Source organism: Trematomus bernacchii, unplaced genomic scaffold (assembly GCF_902827165.1).
Source record: "Trematomus bernacchii unplaced genomic scaffold, fTreBer1.1, whole genome shotgun sequence".
Taxonomy (NCBI): Eukaryota; Metazoa; Chordata; class Actinopteri; order Perciformes; family Nototheniidae; genus Trematomus; species Trematomus bernacchii.
The window spans coordinates 3181475-3203160 of NW_022987839.1; the positions used below are offsets into that span (position 1 = coordinate 3181475).

Sequence of the window (21686 nt, forward strand, 5' to 3'; positions counted from 1 at the left end):
TCAAGTGTATTCTGCTTGTATAAATATGTGAAATGCTGGTCTGAGTTCATAATTGTTCATAGTATTGCAATGCTAATAGCGCTAATGCTATGCTAATATTGTGCCTATCAGTGTACAACAGAGCCAGGTTAAAGGGAGTACAGTCAACTGGGTTGTGTGTGTTATCACTATATTATATACTGTAAATTAAGAAGGCTTTAATCCTCCATTAAAGTCATAATATGGCATGTGAATTTATTTCCATTTTTTTATTAGAGACAAATACGTCATACAGTTATTTTGATTTGCTAATAGTAAAGGTATGTTTTTTTTTCATATTTCACAGCTGCCTGGGCCTAGTGGCCCACAGGCGACGTTTATCCAGCAGCCAGAACCTTCATCTGTGCCGGCCCCCAGGTCAAGATCTACCGTGGCTCAAAGACCTCCACCACAGCCATCACCACCAAGGACCAGAGGACCAGCATCACTACAGCAGCCCCCACCTCCATCTGTGCCTGCCATAAGATTAAGATACACATCGGCACAAAGGCCTCCACCACAGCCATCACGATCAACCCGGGACAATCCCACCTACCTCCCTCCGACACAGCCACCAGCAGCCCATGCACCATCACCCCCACCTACACAGCAGCCAGCCCCACTGTCTTGGAAGACGGACAAAGAGCATGACACTGCTCCCCCTGTCTTTACATGTATAATGAATAGTTGGTTGAGAAAGTTCTGATATTGTAAATATTGAAATTTTACAGTTTCTTATGTTAACATAAATAGTTGGTTGAAAAAAAAAGTTGTAATGCTCAATTTGTATTTGTACACATCACATGAACCTCATTATGGAATATGAAGTCATGAATCAGTCCTGATGTAACTTTTCTGTGGTGAAAGTAGAGTGATAGAACAATTTTACTTACTCCAAATTCTAATTTACACATTTTCATTTTAGACATGAATAACACATTTATGTAGGCCTATAGTGTAATTCATATATTTCACTACTTTTGTGAACCAAAGACTTTGGTGAACCAAATCTGAAACACCAAAATAAAAGGAGGACATGAGTAAATCTGTGTTTCACAACAGTTTTGAAGTTTTCCAAAAATCGGATTTCTAAGCTAAGTATCTCATAAAACAGTGCTCTAAGGTGAGTGACTTGCATTTCTAGCAAGACCAGAGACTGTACTGAACATTTTGACAAGGTGATAAGGTGTAAGGTGATATATTTATTATATACAAATTAATACTTAGTCCCCTGCATCTGGAATAATGTACAATTTACAGCACAGCCTCACAATGTCAGTCAGGAACTTTTCATCTACAGATTGCTTTGGTCTGGCTTTACCCCTCACTGATTGGTTGAAGACACTTTGAACTCATTGGCTAATGAAATCAGAAGGAGGGGCTCATTATCATATTAAAAACCGCGCGAAAAAACGCGCGAATATACGGACCTCCCCGTATATTCGCGCGAGACTATGTATGCGTCATATGGCACATTCGGCTTTCCATAGGGGCCTCACATTGCGCAGGGGGCCTCGGCTTATGAGCTCGGCTTGTGCGCAGTTCTCAGCGCAGTTCCCCCCCCCCCCCCCCCCCCCCCCCCGCTGACACGCGAGAGTGAGAGGTGACAAGGGGAGTACGTCTGTAACCCGACACCGTTGCAATGAATCGATATCTGACCAATCACGGCTTTGATACGGCCACTAGTGCAGGGTTGCGGTCGAATACTCCAAAAAAACAGCTCTTAAAGGGCCCATGTCATGGCCATTTCCACTGATCATAATTACATTGTTGAGGTATACTAAAATAGATTTATACTGTGCAATTTTCCAAACTCACATTGGTTTCGCATACAGCATCTCTGTCAAGCATGTGTATTCAGCAGTATTCACTTTCTCCACTAAACGACTCGTTGGAGCTCTTGCCCCCCCCTCCCTGTGAGCCTAGTGTGCTCCGATTGGTCAGCTCGGCCACTCGTTCTGATTAGTCAACCACCAGAGAGGCTGCGCCCATGTCAGTGCTTTTCCCGGCTGCTCTCAGCGTAACATCAGTCTTATCATGGCGTCGGTACAGCGGTATATTTTATATACATATATATTTTTAACTGTTGTTATAGAAGAGTGTGACGGCCTCAGGGCCTTTGTCTTACGGTGGGGTGGAGCTGAAGAGGGTAATCAGCGCGATCACGGACACCTCCGTAGCCGGTGCTATTAATCCCAGCGGCCCGGAGTCTCTCTCCAAAGCGGCTGCAGAAGGACGAACTGAGCGACCCTCTCCCCTCGACCACCTGTCTCTGCATTTACTACAATAAATGTGCCGTGGTTTTGTAAACTCGTGTATGTCTCCTTGTCTTTCCGTTGTGGCCTACGAGCTACTCTCATAACAAAGAGTAAGTTATTTTTACCCGTTATAAACTACTACTGTTTGATGAGAAATCAAATCATGGTTTGCTATATATGAATTCAGGGAAGAAAGGATAGGCCTACTAAGTATTTCCATTAAACTTTATTTTTAGAAATGTACAAAATGAACATAAATATACATATATACACGGTATATCATCCATTCCTCCTCCTCGCATCTTGCCTGCGCACAGTCGGTGCGGTGCCTTTTAGCACCCTCAGTAGTAGTAGAATCCCTTCCCCGTCATGGATTGTCTGCCAGGATCTGGCTGGACGAAATCAAATGCAAATCACAAAATATTAGAGAAACTTAGTTGTTTTAGATTCGTTAGTAGTAGTTGTGTAATGAACAGCTTGCCTGCTAATATGCTAACCTAGCTTTGTTTACCTTGGTAGCTAACACGATATGAATGTTAGCTTGGAGGAAAGGCAACTATAATGCAGTGTAATAAAACTACTATGAACAAAAGCTAGTGGTTCATATTAGGCTAGCAATAACGTGTTTATAATTGCAATCGTATACGGGTATTCTGCTACGTTCGGTCATACAATGTAACTTGCATGAATACATTGTTTTGCGCTAGCATACAGCTAGCCTCGTTAGCTACATGCAGTATATGTACGGTCACAATGTACGGTAAATCACAGTACAGTATACTGTATGAGTATTCCGTGTGTGTGACTGCAGACATTCTCCTGCCATGACAAACATGTAAGGCCATCTGCTGACATTGTAGTTGATATATTTAAACGCTAGCAACGTAGCATCACAAAAATGTTTTTCTGACCGAAACTAGCTCTAGCTCCGTGTGTTAGATCGCTACGCCAGCTATAATGTAATTACGTTTCGCGACTGACCGGCAAATCACCCGGAGTATACTGTCAATAGGTATTTTGTGTGTGAATGCAGACATTCTCCTGCTATGAGATACATGTATGCAAGGCCATCTGCTGATATTAGAGTTGATATATGGAAACTCTAGCAACTTAGTTAGCACTGTGTCAATGGCTTAGCAGTCCAACACAGTTTACACATTTAAACAGTCTTGTTTGATAAATACACAAATAACAATGCAAACTTACAGGTTGTATACCCAGATCTTCCCCTGCTCCAAACGGTCCAAACAAGCTGTGCATATCCGGCCTCAAACTGGGCAATGTTTTGGAAGCTTTCGTCTGTGAAATGCCGGTTCTTCGAACCTCTGGAGGAGGAACACGACGCTGCTGGTGTGGCCATAGCTCTTCGGGATTGGTCCATTTCGTTCCGGGTACCGCATGACATCAGGCGGTACCCGGAACTAAATGGAAGACTCAAATGGGCAGTGACGTATCTCCAACGAGGCGTTTTGGGGAGGTATTTTCTGTGTTAGAGTTTTACTCGCTACAGGGTGTACTTTGAGGGTTTTGACTCTGCACACCGTTTACATGCATAAAAACCTTCATAACACACAAGGGGACGGGTAATAACCGGAAAAGCATGACATGGGAGCTTTAAGTTCTAACCCTATCGTCTATTCCTTGACCTCGGAGTGAAACGTCATGGGGTTAAGGGATAGTGGATAGGAGAATTCAAAAGGATTTAGGAGAAGAGACTGCGGTACTTTAGAGCAGGGGTTCCCAACCTTTATTGTGCCAAGGACCGGCAGATACATTAAAAAAAAATCGCGGACCGGTTGTCAATTTTAACTGATTTTAATATTTACTCACCACCAGCAGGTAGCAACAGAGGCTAATTGTATGTAACAGCCTGAACAGATACTAGAACAATATGCATCCAAAACATATTAACAAAGTTTAAAAAAGAACCGGTGTCATTTTTTGGTTTTTCGGAAAACCAAAAAACCGACGTTATTCAGTTTTTAAACCAAAACGGGAAAACAGATAAATTAACGTTTTGGTTTTGTTTGTATGATTTACGGATAATCCAGTGAATGCTGGGAAAACGAGGAGAAGCCGCATTATGAACACTGGCATTTGTTTTCAGAAGATATTATGATAGTGTCGTTCGTTCCGGTGCACTCCGACAGCATTAGCACTACATCGAGATTAAGATTAAACTAATTTATTTTGGGAACAGCCGCATATATGGAGTTAGCCATATGTGTGTAAATTACTGTTCATAAACATTTGAAAACAAATGCCGGTGTCGGACAGACACAAACACACCGAACACACAGAGCTGAGCTGAGCAGAGCACATACACACACACATCATGCGCCTTGGTGACTGACTGGACATCTCCTTCATAAAACTAATAAAAGGGGGAGTAATCGGGCAGTTCGATGTGTGTAGATGTGTGTGTATAGGTGTGTGTGGTTAACACGTAGCAGCCTGCAGTCACTCTTAAACTGTTCTGATGAAGTTAAACACAGTCATACTGGTGCTGCACTTCTCAGAAGCGGAGTATACGTGCCGCTGCCTCCGGATGCTGCAGCCGTTTTAAGAAGTGAAGGAGGGTTTCCGTCTATAAAGCAGCTGCGGGCAGCTGCGGGTCCGAGAGTCCCGGACATTAATTCATAGATCAAGGCAGACTGGTTTACTCTTCTGTTTTGCCAATCCGGTGCTTAAACAAATAGCTCTACACCCCTGGCCGACATGTCCTTAAAATGAAGTCCGAGTTTGAAATATATCTCAAATAATGTATGCACCACCATTTCCCCACATAAACATAACAGTCTGCAATCAAACGGTTGTCTCCTGTGCGCTCCTCTTCCTACTTGGCGCACCGGTAACATGCTTGTGCGCACGAGAGGAGACCTTATAAGGCTGAGCCGCCGAATCCCTCATCATAAAAGCCATTTTCAACGGTTTTCTGGTGAAAGATTAACTAGCTACTGGATGAAATAATATGACTGGTGGCATAGGTGCGAAAATTAAACACTTTTTGAAAAAATATTATGATAAAATATTTTTATATATTTATAATTCTGCAAATATTACGATAAACTCACAGCTATTTCGCGGCCCGGCAGTAACACCTCTGCGGCCCGGTACCGGTCCGCGGACCGGGGGTTGGGAACCCCTGCTTTAGAGAATCGACTGCACTTTCACTATCCGACGTGTTTATGATGCGCCAGCGGAGGTCATAAATGTGCGCCTGCTGCTGTGGGGAAACTATGGAAACTACAGTTTTCTATACAGCGGACTACAACATGGATGTTTAATAAGAACGAGGGCAAACTACTGTAAACTCATCTAGAGACTCTGCACCGTGCTCTGATGCTGTTGTTTTATGCTTTATGAACGGGGACAACAGAGAAACATATTCTTCATGACCAAAGTTGGAATTGAAATAAAAAAGGAAAGTGAAACTTATGCTCGTCACCCTCTCCCTCCGGTCCACATTAATACAAATGATCCCAATACGTATGATTGTATGAAAAGATCTTAAAATCAATACAAATGTATTTATTATAAACGTTAGTCCTTAACATCTATCACTGTGTATATCACCATTCAAACATCTTTTAAAAGTTGAACAAACCCCACACAGCTCAGTAAAGACTGTGAAATGTTGACTTTATTTGATCATTTCAGTAAAAACTAACGTTCATATTTCTCTTTTTGATTCTAATACTGATGAACGTTCAAAACAAAGCACTTTGGCAACTTACCACATACGTTTTAAAATGCTTAATAAGCACCGTAACTTTCATGATATTATTTCTCGTTCATAATCGGTTGTTTCCGTGAACGGCCGACTGTTGTGTGACGGCTGTCACTACCCGATCTGTCCCCCTGCCCGATCTGTACTGCGCATGTGCGAGATGGTCCGCCATATTGGACAACTACATACGGCAACTCTACTAGGACACTTGACACAGTGGCTTTTGGCAAAGCAGAAAAAGAACCGAGAGAGATTATTGTTATTACAACGTGACTTCACTATTATTTAACAACTCTTTTTATTGGGTTCTTTTATTTGGGGTTAAATACATTGTCAGAATAAGTGAGACATGGATTTAACTTCTGTTAGACAGCTATATGCCATACATTTTTGCATACAATCAGAGTAAATATTTATTCAGTATGATAGCTGTCTAACATAAGTTAAATCCATGTCTCACTTAATGTATGTATTTAACCCCAAATAAAAGAACCCAATAAAAAGAGTTGTTAAATAATAGTGAAGTCACGTTGTAATAACAATAATCTCTCTCGGTTCTTTTTCTGCTTTGCCAAAAGCCACTGTGTCAAGTGTCCTAGTAGAGTTGCCGTATGTAGTTGTCCAATATGGCGGATCATCTCGCACATGCGCAGTACAGATCGGGCAGGGGGACAGATCAGGTAGTGACAACGGCAAATGCGGCGGCCACAAGGCATTGTGGGGCAGCATTTTCTCCTCTCCTTTCGGTTAGGGAGGTCCAGTGGTTCCTAAGCTAAAGGAGGTTATAAAGGAAGTTTGAAACCTCCTTTCCTTTTAATTTAGAGAATTCGAACAGCACTTGTCATGGCTGCCACTGAGGGACTTCCGGGTCATTTCACTCCGTTAGGAAGGTTCCTAAGCTAAATGGACTATTCGACCGCAACCCAGGTGAAGAGATGTTGGCGAAAAGACAGTTTCAGTCCGGCGCAAGCAAGAGGGAGAAAAAAACAAAACATGAAGAAACTAGAGCATCACTCAAAGGTGGGTTATTGTATGAGTCAAATGTACAACTTGCGAATGTTGTATAAGTCAAATGTCAAACTTTTGCCAATTGCCATATTAAACACATCAGCTGCAATTCACGACATGAAGAAGGCAGTCTCTGCATAGCATATAGGCTAATGGAGATGCAGTTATTTCCAGCATTCTTTATTTACCATTCATTCAAGTATTTTATGCCTTTTAATAATAATCTTTTTGAGGCTAGTATTTGGCAGGAAATGTAGACGTATTCACCTAACGCATACTGAACGACATACATGCACATTTACCATTTACCTCACTGTATAAAAAAGTAACTGTGTTGATAATAATAATAAACAGGAATTATATTTGCAAAGTACTTTGTTTCCAAAAAAATGGTTTCACTCCTGTCGGTGGGGTGGGGGGGGGGCCTCATCTCACAATGTCGCTTGGGGCCCCAAGTTGGCTGCGGAAACCTCACCTCAACCCAAACCACATGCCTGAAGTTCACATGAGATCAGACTGCAGTTTAATGCCACTCATAAAACATTCCCCTGATCTGAGGAACACAGTTTAGTGAGGAATCTAATGCTTTTAGTTTAATTTGCTGGAATCATAGACTGTATACATAAAGGGTGGTATATGAATGGGTTAAGAGGCAACGCTGCTACTCTGTGGTTAATGCGGGATATGGCATGCAGACAGATATGGTGTCAGATGATATGAATGCCAATCCTCTGTTTAACAATTCTGAGCTTTAGTTTTCTTACAGGTAACAGGGGATTTGAACCTTTTCTGTTTAACCGTAAATGGTTTGTACCTAACATGTTGAGTATATAGTGCACAATCTCAAACTCATACACTACAAATCAAATAGAATAGAATAGAATTCCTGACCTGTCACCGGTGGTGATTATCAGATGTGAAGCTGCTGGGAACCACCTCAGGTCTGGAAAATATACGACTGCAGGGGGTTTTCTTATTCATTAAAGAGCTGAAAAAAGACCACAGTCAAAGTGAAGTAGTCATGACCGCAGAAAGCATTGCATTTATTTGACAAAATGAGTTACTAGTTACTTTACAAATACAAATGATTAGATTAAACAAAATATGAATAAACAGTGATATATAATTATTATTATTATTATAAGATATCCAGCAGCAGTATATAAAGTGAACGTTGCTCCACTTTTAACAGCTGTGATGAACACATTAACGTAAACTAAATGAAAGAATCCAGTAATTCAATATAAGATTCTAAAATGGGACATTGGGCGCAGTAAGTACTTTTACTTTTGGTACTTTAACTATTTTTTATGCCAATATGTCTCAGTTTATGCTGCTTTACTTCTACTCGACAGCTTTTAGTTACTAGTTAGATATAGATTAGGAGATAATTCAAAATATAAATCAGTTATTAAATACACTTTGACAGATATTTATAGGATAAGATATCCAGTAGCAGGACATACAGTTGCTCAAATTAGCTCTACATTTACTAACTGTGATAAAACACATCAATAATCATTATAGTAACTCTATATATATATATATATATATATATATATATACGATTCTGAAAAGGGCCATTATGCATAAGGAGTACTTTTACTTTTGGTACTTAAAGTATATTTTGATACCAATGCTTTTGTACTTTTACTTGTTACACAGTATTTGTACCCCGTAGTATTTCTACTTTTGCTTTAGTAGAATATCTGAGTACTTCTTTCACCACTGCTACCATGAGTGTGGAGCTGTGTGCTACAAAAGCCTGAATTTAAAACAAATATTTTACAGCTGAAGACTGTTTTCAAATGTAGAGCAGGTTGTAAGCGAGGCTCCGTTTGTGAATGAGGAAACAGTTCAGAGTGTCAGCTCCTCCTGCTGGAATGAGTCAGAGTTTGATAAGCCCTCCCTCTTCTTCCTGCTCTCAGACACAGCCAGCTCCACTCTGTATTTCCTCGCTCCTCCCCTTTAGATCCACACTGAGGAGGATGGGTGTAACCAACATGTGGGTAAAGTCCAATAGCTGATAGGCCACATTCACTGCACACACACATCCTGTTCAGATCACAGCTCACATAGTTTCAGCTCTCAGGAAGTGAAACTCAGACACTCGCTGCCACTGAGAGCTGAAATGGCGCAGAAAGGAGTTCAGCTGGACCGGGAAACCTTCTCTTGTTCGATCTGTCTGGATCTACTGAAGGATCCGGTTACGACTACCTGTGGACACAGCTACTGCATGAAGTGTATTAAAGGCTTCTGGGATGGAGAGGATGAGAAGAAGATCCACAGCTGCCCTCAGTGTAGGCAGAGCTTCACACCGAGGCCTGTCCTGCTGAAAAACACCATGTTAGCAGCTTTAGTGGAGGAGCTGAAGAAGACTGGACTCCAAGCTGCTCCTGCTGATCACTGCTATGCTGGAGCTGAAGATGTGGCCTGTGATTTCTGCACTGGGAGAAAACTGAGAGCCTGTAAGTCCTGCCTCGTGTGTCTGGCCTCTTATTGTGACCAACACCTCCAGCCTCATTATGAATTAGCTGTATTTAAAAAACACAAGCTGGTGGAGCCCTCCAAGAAGCTCCAGGAGAACATCTGCTCTCGTCACGACGAGGTGATGAAGATGTTCTGCCGCACTGATCAGCAGTGTATCTGTTATCTCTGCTCTGTGGACGAACACAAAGGCCACGACACAGTGTCAGCTGCTGCAGAGAGGACTGAGAGGCAGAGAGAGCTGGAGGGGAGTCGAGAAAACATCCAGCAGAGAATCCAGGACAGAGAGAAGGAGGTGAAGCTGCTTCAGCAGGAGGTGGAGGCCGTCAATGGCTCTGCTGATAAAGCAGTGGAGGACAGTGAGAAGATGTTCACTGAGCTGATCCGTCTCATGGAGAAAAGAAGCTCTGATGTGAAGCAGCAGGTCAGATCCCAGCAGAAGAGTGAAGTGAGTCGAGTCAAAGAGCTTCAGGAGAAGCTAGAGCAGGAGATGGCTGAGCTGAAGAGGAGAGACGCTGATCTGAAGCTGCTGTCTCACACAGAGGATCACAACCAGTTTCTGCACAGCTACCCCTCACTGTCAGCCCTCAGTGAACCTACACACTCATCCAGCATCAACATCCGTCCTCTGAGCTACTTTGAGGACGTGACGGCGGCCCTGTCAGCAGTCAGAGACAAACTACAGGACGTCCTGAGAGAGGAATGGACAAACGTCTCACCGACTGAAGTGAATGTTTTACTGTCAGCAGCAGAGCCCACCACCAGAGCTGGGTTCTTACAATATTCACAGGAGATCACTCTGGATCCAAACACAGCATGCACAGATCTGTTATTATCTGAGGGGAGCAGAAAAGCAACATTCATGGAACAACAACAGTCTTATTCTAGTCACCCAGACAGATTCACTCATTGTGTTCAGGTCCTGAGTAGAGAGAGTCTGACTGGACGCTGTTACTGGGAGGTGGAGCGGAGAGGGGGAAAAGTTCGTGTTGCAGTCGCATACAAGAATATCAGCAGAGCAGGGAGTGGATGTGGATTTGGATACAATGACAAATCTTGGTCCTTAGAGTGTAACCAAAACAGTTTTTCATTTTGTTACAACAATATCAAAACTCCCGTCTCAGGTCCTCAGTCCTCCAGAGTAGGAGTGTACCTGGATCACAGAGCAGGTATTCTGTCCTTCTACAGCATCTCTGAAACCATGACTCTCCTCCACAGAGTCCAGACCACATTCACTCAGCCGCTACATGCTGGAGTTTGGCTTTATGGTGGAACCACAGCTGAGTTGTGTAAACTGAAATAGCCTGAAGTCATTTGAGGAACTCTTCTACTTCTTAAACTCATTGTGTGTCCATCATTGTTGCTGAGAGCTGATTGTTCATGTCTTCACTGCACAGAGATCAGCTGTCAATCAAACATTATGGGATGTGCTTTAACATCTTCTCACGAGTTGTTCTGTAGATGTTGGAGTTTCTTTAGGCGGCGCTCCTTCCTGTGTCTGTTTAGCCATGGAGGCTGTCACTGCTCAGGAGGATTTCTGTTAACCTCAACTCATATTTCTCTGCATGGAAATGTAAACTTTGCTCTAAATATTTGTTGAATATCGATATTGACGTATTTGTATGTTGTTGTTTCTCTTGTAAAGCATGAGAGAGAGAAAGCACCAGAGCTTCTTTCATTGTAGATATTTTATTCTAAATGTCTTTTATTTTTGACTAAGTCTCAATGTGTTGAATGCATCAATGAAAGTTTGAAGAAGGAAATAAAACACATTCAAAGAAAAGCTAACAGGTTGAGTTTGTAATAAATGGTGTTTCTATGTTCAAGATGTGAGATGAGTGCCACATTTACATGTCTGTACAAAATAAAATGTTGGAGCTTTTCTTGTTAATAAAAGAGCTAAGAGGACACAAGTGAAAATCTCAGTCTTTGTTTGTAATCTTAAAATGAATGATCTCTCCTCTCCAGTGAAGCTGCACTAAGTTGAGTTGAATTTTAATACATGTAGTTCTTGTTTTACTGCTACGTCCCCAATAAGCTCTAGGACAAAAAAGGAGACAGTAACACAAGACAACAAATAACATTGAGAGAGTCGGGGGGGAAAGTGAACACAAGTGCATTTATTTACACCAAAGAATGGAGAGGACGAAACGTCTATGGAAGAGGGTTAGGAACATGTGGAGAAATGTGAGATCTGAAATAAAGTGATAATTTTTTATGTTTCAAGATTTTAGTCAGAATATTGAGAAACAAGTCAGAATTCAGAATATTTTTAATAAATCTTTTTCTTAAGAACATTTTTTTTCTGAAAATCTCAGAATTCAGAATAAATATATTTTATTCCTTTTTTTAATGAAATTACAGAAATCTGAGATTAAAGTTAGAAAAAAATCACTTTGGTCAGACCTCAACATGTTCTTTACTAGTGAAAGTCAGAATTCTGATAACAAAAATATTCTTTTACAAAAGAAATTCAGATTTTCAATTTTTTTTTAAGAAAATCTCAGAAATCTGACTTTTTCTTAAAATATATTTTATTTATTTTCATGAAAACCTTCAGAATTAGTTTTCATAGATATGAGATTTAAGTAAGAATTTTGATTTATTACTCAAAAGAAAAAATCAGTTTTGGTCAGGTCCAAAAGATAAATCCACATGAGGTCCTAATCCTCTTCTGTATTTCAGAAAAGCAGAAAGCATTGTTACCAGGATGAGAGAGGATGCTAGATCTGCCTGAAACTGTCTCCTGTTCAGCATCTCCTGCTTTGGCATCTTTATCTGCAGCCCTTTGATGTACTCCACCACTTTGTCCACATCGAGAGCATCCACACTGTCGTACAAGCACAGGATCTGAAGAAAGGAGTAAAACAGTAAATAGACTGAAAGGATTTGGGTACTGAGGCTGCTAGAGAGAGAGAAAGAGAAAGATAAATAAAATCTATAAGAAACTAAATTATTGTATAGTTCTGTGTGTCCTCCAGGAACTAAATCCATTAAAACATACTTAAAATGTCTGCTTGCATCAACTTTGAATCAAAGCAAAGTATACAATTTTTTTTGTTTGTTGGCGACATTTCCAACTTCTCTCATCCACAGAAGTTGATGAGAAAAACAAGAATAGGTTTAGCAATCTGTCACATTTCCTGTTGGCTGTCTGAGGAGTCACCTGCACGGCGCTGAGGGTGTAGAGCAGGTGGGGGTCGTGTCCGATGCTGGCGCTGAGGCCTCCACACTCGTGCTGACAGGATTTGATGAAGTCTACGATCTCCGGCCGGTTCATCCGGGGCAGCTGCGCCATCAGGTCCATCACCGTCAGCCCCCAGTAGATGCCGCTCATCCGCAGGTACTCTGACAGTGTGTACTCCTGAGGCCTGTACTACGAAGCCGGATTTTCCTAACCTGGATATGTTTGAGTTAGCCGGTTGGCCCAATCCAAAACATACGCGCTCTCGCTAAGCTGTACTACGACGCTGGTTATCAAGTGGATCGCTCAAGCCAGCCGTGTCCTATCTAGTTAGGTGCGCGTTCACATGAAAGGGGTGGTATTTGGAGCATTCGACTAATCTCAAACATGGACAAGCGCACTGACAGCGCAGCGTCATACTTCCTGAATGAAAAGTGAACTTTAATATTAGTCAAATATGAAGAAGTTAAACTTCAAACATCCATGACTTAAACACTTTATCCAGGATAAAAGCCACATAGCTGCACCTGCAAGGTGAATACAGCTGGTAAAAGAAAAAGCGTTTGAATGCGTACATTAACAGGTTTATGAAATCACTGCCCCGTCTAAGACACGATCTGACTTTAATTACATTTGACTCGAGTGTTTCTTCAACTTAATGTGCTGCTTAAAATAATACTTCTGCATACAGTATGTGACACTGTGAGTGTTGCACGGCCAGATACGGCTCAAGAAGCTGACTCAGATAAGGAAATATATGATACATTATGATGTGATATGATATGAATGATAATGGGACACATCGACGTCTGCACTCACAGTGCCGCGGACTGTACTTAATGTTACTCTAATCCGGTTACTTATGTCGTGGCAGATATTTAAGTAAGCTTTCTTAACGCTAATGTTATAATAGTCAGATTGCTCTGAAGATGGGAGGGGATATTCTATTCATTTTCACGTTCACACAGTCAGTTGATTTTTGCCGGCCGTCTTTCCTGCAACGGCAGTTTTTCTGTATTTCCTCTATCCTGTAATATGACTTGATAGCTTTAAACTCCGCACACTGAGCTCTGATTGGTCAGCAGGCGGTGCTTTCACTGAGTTGATCTCTGAGCCTGCAACCTAACCTGCTCCCGAGGAGGTTAGCCGCTCAGCATAAGTTACCATGGAGATCTAGCCCGCTAAAAAGAGAACCAGCGTCGTAGGACCGGAAAGCCCGAGTTTTCCCTGAAGTCAGCCGGCTAAGCGAAAATCCGGCTTCGTAGTACAGGCCTCTGGACAAACACAAACAAACAGGAAAGATAAACAGTGCAGCAGGAATGAGTCCAAAAACCCGGGAATGAGTCAGCATTATTGCACTTATGGGTCCCTCATCTCAAAATCTATGGGATTTTTTATGGGTTTTTGGTTAAATCCCTGGTCTGTGGTAAAGACAATCTTAGGAGATTTTAAGTGTTTTTTTTCCAGAATGAATGTTCCTTGGTTCCAAGACTAGCCTTAGCATTATTCTCTTTACTTAACAATGTTGGAAGAGGTTGGTAAGGCCATTCACAGATCAAGCAAGGAAATTGAAGTGAGAGTTTTGAATGCAGTTATTACAGTCAAAATATGTTCAGCCACTTTGGAAATATAAACGCCCAAAGGGAAAAAAATGGTGGGTCAAAACCGATGCGGAGTAAAGTCATATTATGTAGACCAGGGGTCGGCAACAGGCGGACCGCGGTCCGGATCCGGACCCAGACGCCGACCTATACGGACCCGGACCTATAATCAATACATTAATAGGGGATTTCAATTTTGACGGGGCGATTCTATTTTAACCGCCGCCGACAGGGGGCGAAAGAGACGAGTGAGCGATACAGGGAGAGAAACACAGAAGAAGAGACGAGTGAGCGATACAGGGAGAGAAACACAGAAGAAGAGACGAGAGAGTGGCAGAGAGAAGCGGAGAGGAAAGTGAGTGAAGAGAATAATTAGCGATACAGGGAGAGAAGCGGTGAATGTGAATACATTTTGGAATACTTTTTGGAATTATTGGTGGAAAAGTTTCCTCATAAAATGTAATATTCATTACCAGCAGAACTGTGTGCACACTGCACAGTGCTGCAGCATGTCTGTGAGGCCCCGCCCCCGCACGCAGATCAGAGAGAGAGATCTCTTTTAAAATATATAGAAACGGAGATGGTTCGATAAAATGTGCAAGATAACGTTTATGTAGCATTTCTTTATTGTCGAAATGATGACATTTCATAACGGGATCAAATCAAAGTGAATGGCCTGCTGCTGCTGAATGCATGGGGCAAGTGACTGGAAACAGTTTTAAAAGTTATTACGTCGTTTCAGATAATAAATAATAATAGTAATTCATTCTATTTAGGGGCGCCTTTCAAAGCACCCAAGGACACCTGACAATTCATAACATATTCTAAGGAAAGGTTTAAGAGAGTACAAATAATGCAGTCCTTGTGATGTTTTTTATGTGGGTGCAGATGAGAGGGAGCTGTCCAGAATGACCCAAAGATGTTGTGTTTGAGTTGTGCTCTTGATAAGCCATTAAAACAGTAAAATAAGTGTCTCCTGTTCACCAAAACATACCCATCTGTTATGGAAAAATAAAGTATTCTAAAAGTAATCTGAATACGTTACTTTTTTAAGACACGTAACTCTAACTGTATTCGGATTACTTTCAGAGCCATGTATTCAGTAACCGATTACATTTACAAAGTAACCCTCCCAACCCTGATTAAAAGTGCCAAAACGCCACTATGAGACAAAACACAAAGTGTTTGACCAAACATTCCCTCTCAAGTCAGAACTGAGGTCACAAAAAGTAAGCAGTCTCAGAGCCCAATATGATCAGTCCACCAGGATCAAAATTAAAACTAAATATCGTTCCAGGGCAGGCTAACCGAGGCTAACCAATGAGCACCTGCATGTGTGTATGAGAATGGCCCTGACACCATTTCAGCCCAGATTTAAACTCCTGGCAGGACAAGCTCGAGCTCAATTCTCGCACTGAATTAAAGAAAAGTGAGTGAGGGACTGCAATATAAGAGGGAAAGAAAGAGAAACTTTAAAACTGTTCAATTGTTATGATGTGTAAAGACTGATATTGTTCTATAATCGTCTGAAACTGTTAAGTCATGATGTGAAACGGTTAACAAAGCTATTTTATTTATTTCTCTATTTTATTTTTAAATGCAGCCCGAGAGGAACATTACACATATCCACAGTATTTACTGTATATCTGTATAGTTCAATGTTCATTGACAATAAATATTGTTGTTTTTGAATTGTACTTTCTTTATCTGATTGGCAGTCAGTTGTTGATTACATGCAGACGTTGATACAGCTACAGGCTACTTCAATATATATCACACTAATTCATAAAGCAAGTTAGATATTTTGATGTTCCGGACCTTTGCATGGGGACATTTTCTCTAACTGGACCTCGTTGAATTTTAGTTGAATACCCCTGATGTAGACGAATGAGTGAATATGACAAGAAGAATTGTTGACATGCTGTGGTATATCTGCACATTTCATGGTGTATGTTTCAAAGAGTAGATCGGTTTGCTTTTAGCTGAAGGTGGGTGATTTCAACTTATTGACCATGAAAAACATACATTGAACATTTAACAATGGCCAAAAAAGCATTGCTTAAAACATGAATTCCTCTAAAAAAGTGTCCTTCATGTGTCATATAAAGATAAAATACACTTGGGGAACATAGGACCTTGGGAACTAAAATATACACTCCTAAAAAAACATAAATGAATCCTACAAAAATGCCTTTTACTCACATAGTCATCCTTTTTGGAGCCGTAGGCCGCGATGTAGTCTGCATGTTTGTCCAGCAGCAGAGAGCTGGGGGCGTCAGGCTTAATGATGACATCTTTCACTTGGGTACCCTGACATTGAACACATCACCACAATACTTATCAGAATCAGAATCAAGTGTTTTACACGTTTACATAAACAAGGAATTAGCTTTGGTGTATGGTGGTGCAAACATCAACAAAGAAAATATACAAATAATAACCTAAAAAGCTCAAAAGAAACTTAAGACAATGAATATATGACATACTACAGTGTATTATATATTTTAAACATGGGACATTTTCTAAATGACCTTGTTTCAATGATATACAACCACAACCTGCGTGTCAAGCCTGAAAATGACTAATATTATGTAGCAAAATTAGTGAAAATGAAGATAGTAAAGCAGTTGTTTTGGTATAATTTAGCTACATGCTAACTCTGATGCTAACCACTTTACTTAAGTTAGCTGTTTTCACAGGTTAGCGGTCAATGTAACGCTAAAGCTGAACATAACGGAGATAAGTGGACATGTTAATGCATTTCGGCTGTATTGTTATATAAAAATAAGCTGAGTAACGATGACATTTACAACATGATAACCGGTTACCATTCTGGAGATGTTCGCATGATCAGGCTACTTCTTCTGTTTTCTTTTTGGTGGCTGTCAAACTGGTTAAGATGCGCATTACCGCCACCTAGTGGGGACACGGGATTATGCAGGAGAAAATCACTTGGATGCTTTTAGAATCAGATATAACAATACAAAATCCCTTTTCGTTTCACACATGTACAATGGTGTTACATGAGTGGATATTATACATTGCACATGGTGGTGTTAACTTACAGTCTTTATTGTGTGGTGGTCAGTGGTGGAAAGTAACTAAGTACATTTACTCAAGTATTTTACTTGAGTATTTTTTTGACGTGTATACTTTACTTCAGTGCTTTAATTTTATGCTACTTTATACTTAACCTCACCTCAACCCAAACCACATGCCTGAAGTTCACATGAGATCAGACTGCAGTTGAATGCCACTCATAAAACATTCCCCTGATCTGAGGAACACAGTTTAGTGAGGAATCTAATGCTTTTAGTTTAATTTGCTGGAATCATAGACTGTATACATAAAGGGTGGTATATGAATGGGTTAAGAGGCAACGCTGCTACTCTGTGGTTAATGCGGGATATGGCATGCAGACAGATATGGTGTCAGATGATATGAATGCCAATCCTCTGTTTAACAATTCTGAGCTTTAGTTTTCTTACAGGTAACAGGGGATTTGAACCTTTTCTGTTTAACCGTAAATGGTTTGTACCTAACATGTTGAGTATATAGTGCACAATCTCAAACACATACACTACAAATAAAATAGAATAGAATATAATTCCTGACCTGTCCGTGGTGATTATCAGATGTGAAGCTGCTGGGAGTTTGTTCCAAGGGTGGGGCTGAAGAGCATTTACTATACATTGGAGCACCAGAGACAATCACTACACTTGATTTCTCTCCATGGGTCTGCACCGTGGAGTCCTTACATACAGAGTTAACAGTTTGAAGACAATGCATCCCAGATACTGTGTTACCTGACTGAAAGAAGTCATGAGGAAAAAGCATGGATTTTCAGTTTTTACTGCCTTGTGAATTCATTTTCAGGAGATATTTGTAAACCACCTCAGGTCTGGAAAATATACGACTGCAGGGGGTTTTCTTATTCATTAAAGAGCTGAAAAAAGACCACAGTCAAAGTGAAGTAGTCATGACCGCAGAAAGCATTGCATTTATTTGACAAAATGAGTTACTAGTTACTTTACAAATACAAATTATTAGATTAAACAAAATATGAATAAACAGTGATATATAATTATTATTATTATTATTATTATAAGATATCCAGCAGCAGTATATAAAGTGAACGTTGCTCCACTTTTAACAGCTGTGATGAACACATTAACGTAAACAAAATGAAAGAATCCAGTAATTCAATATAAGATTCTAAAATGGGACATTGGGTGCAGTAAGTACTTTTACTTTTGGTACTTTAACTATTTTTTGATGCCAATATGTCTCAGTTTATGCTGCTTTATACTTCTACTCGACAGCTTTTAGTTACTAGTTAGATATAGATTAATAGATAATTCAAAATATAAATCAGTTATTAAATACACTTTGACAGATATTTATAGGATAAGATATCCAGCAGCAGGACATACAGTTGCTCAAATTAGCTCTACATTTACTAACTGTGATAAAACACATCAATAATCATTATAGTAACTCAATATATATATATATATATATATATATATATATATATATATATACGATTCTGAAAAGGGCCATTATGCATAAGGAGTACTTTTACTTTTGGTACTTAAAGTATATTTTGATACCAATGCTTTTGTGCTTTTACTTGTTACACAGTATTTTTACCCCGTAGTATTTCTACTTTTGCTTTAGTAGAATATCTGAGTACTTCTTTCACCACTGCCACCATGAGTGTGGAGCTGTGTGCTACAAAAGCCTGCATTTAAAACAAATATTTTACAGCTGAAGACTGTTTTCAAATGTAGAGCAGGTTGTAAGTTGTAAGCGAGGCTCCGTTTGTGAATGAGGAAACAGTTCAGAGTGTCAGCGCTGCTCCTCCTGCTGGAATGAGTCAGCGTTTGATAAGCCCTCCCTCTTCTTCCTGCTCTCAGACACAGCCAGCTCCACTCTGTATTTCCTGGCTCCTCCCCTTTAGATCCACACTGAGGAGGACGGGTGTAACCAACATGTGGGTAAAGTACAAGAGCTGATAGGCCACATTCACTGCACACACCCATGCTGTTCAGATCACAGCTCACATAGTTTCAGGTTTCAGGAAGTGAAACTCAGACACTCGCTGCCACTGAGAGGGGAAATGGCGCAGAAAGGAGTTCAGCTGGACCGGGAAACCTTCTCTTGTTCGATCTGTCTGGATCTACTGAAGGATCCGGTGGCGACTCCCTGTGGACACAGCTACTGCATGAAGTGTATTAAAGGCTTCTGGGATGGAGAGGATGAGAAGAAGATCCACAGCTGCCCTCAGTGTAGGCAGAGCTTCACACCGAGGCCTGTCCTGCTGAAAAACACCATGTTAGCAGCTTTAGTGGAGGAGCTGAAGAAGACTGGACTCCAAGCTGCTCCTGCTGATCTCTGCTATGCTGGAGCTGAAGATGTGGCCTGTGATGTCTGCACTGGGAGAAAACTGAGAGCCTGTAAGTCCTGTCTCGTGTGTCTGGCCTCTTATTGTGACAAACACCTCCAGCCTCATTATGACGCAGCTACGTTTAAAAAACACAAGCTGGTGGAGCCCTCCAAGAAGCTCCAGGAGAACATCTGCTCTCGTCACGACGAGGTGATGAAGATGTTCTGCCGCACTGATCAGCAGTGTATCTGTTATCTCTGCTCTGTGGACGAACACAAAGGCCACGACACAGTGTCTGCTGCAGCAGAGAGGACTGAGAGGCAGAGAGAGCTGGAGGGGAGTCGACTAAACATCCAGCAGAGAATCCAGGACAGAGAGAAGGAGGTGAAGCTGCTTCAGCAGGAGGTGGAGGCCGTCAATGGCTCTGCTGATAAAGCAGTGGAGGACAGTGAGAAGATGTTCACTGAGCTGATCCGTCTCATGGAGAAAAGAAGCTCTGATGTGAAGCAGCAGGTCAGATCCCAGCAGAAGAGTGAAGTGAGTCGAGTCAAAGAGCTTCAGGAGAAGCTGGAGCAGGAGATGGCTGAGCTGAAGAGGAGAGACGCTGAGCTGAAGCTGCTGTCTCACACAGAGGATCACAACCAGTTTCTGCACAGCTACCCCTCACTGTCAGCCCTCAGTGAACCTACACACTCATCCAGCATCAACATCCGTCCTCTGAGCTACTTTGAGGACGTGACGGCGGCCCTGTCAGCAGTCAGAGACAAACTACAGGACGTCCTGAGAGAGGAATGGACAAACGTCTCACCGACTGAAGTGGATGTTTTACTGTCAGCAGCAGAGCCCACCACCAGAGCTGGGTTCTTACAATATTCACAGGAGATCACTCTGGATCCAAACACAGCATTCACACTGCTGTTATTATCTGAGGGGAGCAGAAAAGCAACATACATGGGACAACAACAGTCTTATTCTAGTCACCCAGACAGATTCACTGCATGGTCTCAGGTCCTGAGTAGAGAGAGTCTGACTGGACGTTGTTACTGGGAGGTGGAGCGGAGAGGGGGAAAAGTTTATGTAGCAGTCGCATACAAGAATATCAGCAGAGCAGGGGATGGAAGTGGATTTGGACGCAATGACAAATCTTGGTCCTTAGAGTGTAAACAAAACAGTTATTCATTTCGTTACAACAATATCAACACTCCCGTCTCAGGTCCTCGGTCCTCCAGAGTAGGAGTGTACCTGGATCACAGAGCAGGTATTCTGTCCTTCTACAGCATCTCTGAAACCATGACTCTCCTCCACAGAGTCCAGACCACATTCACTCAGCCGCTACATGCTGGAGTTTGGCTTGGTTATGGTTATGTTGGAGACACAGCTGAGTTTTGTAAACTGAAATAGCCTGAAGTCTTTGAGGAACTCTTCTACTTCTTAAACTCATTGTGTGTCCATCATTGTTGCTGAGAGCTGATTGTTCATGTCTTCACTGCACAGAGATCAGCTGTCAATCAAACATTATGGGATGTGCTTTAACATCTTCTCACGAGTTGTTCTGTAGATGTTGGAGTTTCTTTAGGCGGCGCTCCTTCCTGTGTCTGTTTAGCCATGGAGGCTGTCACTGCTCAGGAGGATTTCTGTTAACCTCAACTCATATTTCTCTGCATGGAAATGTAAACTTTGCTCTAAATATTTGTTGAATATCGATATTGATGTATTTGTATGTTGTTGTTTCTCTTGTAAAGCATGAGAGAGAGAAAGCACCAGAGCTTCTTTCATTGTAGATATTTTATTCTAAATGTCTTTTATTTTTGACTAAGTCTCAATGTGTTGAATGCATCAATGAAAGTTTGAAGAAGGAAAGAAAACACATTCAAAGAAAAGCTAACAGGTTGAGTTTGTAATAAATGGTGTTTCTATGTTCAAGATGTGAGATGAGTGCCACATTTACATGTCTGTACAAAATAAAATGTTGGAGTTTTTCTTGTTAATAAAAGAGCTAAGAGGACACAAG

At 41.3% G+C, this 21686-nt stretch overlaps 3 protein-coding genes across 4 annotated transcripts in view; 2 read left to right on the forward strand and 1 right to left on the reverse strand.

The window, feature by feature from the left end:
- The window catches only part of rabggtb (Rab geranylgeranyltransferase subunit beta), a 35794-nt gene extending 18642 nt beyond the window's left edge, over nt 1–17152 (reverse strand). The window contains exons 1-4 of one of the 2 annotated variants that reach the window (XM_034152857.1): nt 17115–17152; nt 16489–16596; nt 12668–12865; nt 12295–12351 (exon numbers count right to left, since the gene is read on the reverse strand). In XM_034152857.1, the coding sequence (XP_034008748.1) occupies nt 12295–12351; nt 12668–12865; nt 16489–16596; nt 17115–17117 (366 nt within the window). In that variant the 5' untranslated portion in view covers nt 17118–17152. Of the gene's footprint in view, nt 1–12294; nt 12352–12667; nt 12905–16488; nt 16597–17114 lie in introns of those variants that run through there. The other variant, XM_034152859.1, reaches the window with a different exon arrangement.
- Nucleotides 9047–10919, forward strand: LOC117500147 (tripartite motif-containing protein 16-like). The gene has a single exon (XM_034152856.1). The coding sequence runs from the start codon at nt 9146–9148 to the stop codon at nt 10802–10804; it is 1659 nt and encodes a 552-aa protein (XP_034008747.1). The 5' UTR covers nt 9047–9145; the 3' UTR covers nt 10805–10919.
- A 2159-nt stretch (nt 17153–19311) lies between the features above and the next one.
- Nucleotides 19312–21118, forward strand: LOC117500144 (tripartite motif-containing protein 16-like). Its single transcript, XM_034152851.1, has one exon. It carries the CDS (start codon nt 19409–19411, stop codon nt 21074–21076), a length of 1668 nt encoding a protein of 555 aa, XP_034008742.1. The 5' UTR covers nt 19312–19408; the 3' UTR covers nt 21077–21118.
- The last annotated feature ends 568 nt before the right edge of the window (nt 21119–21686 follow it).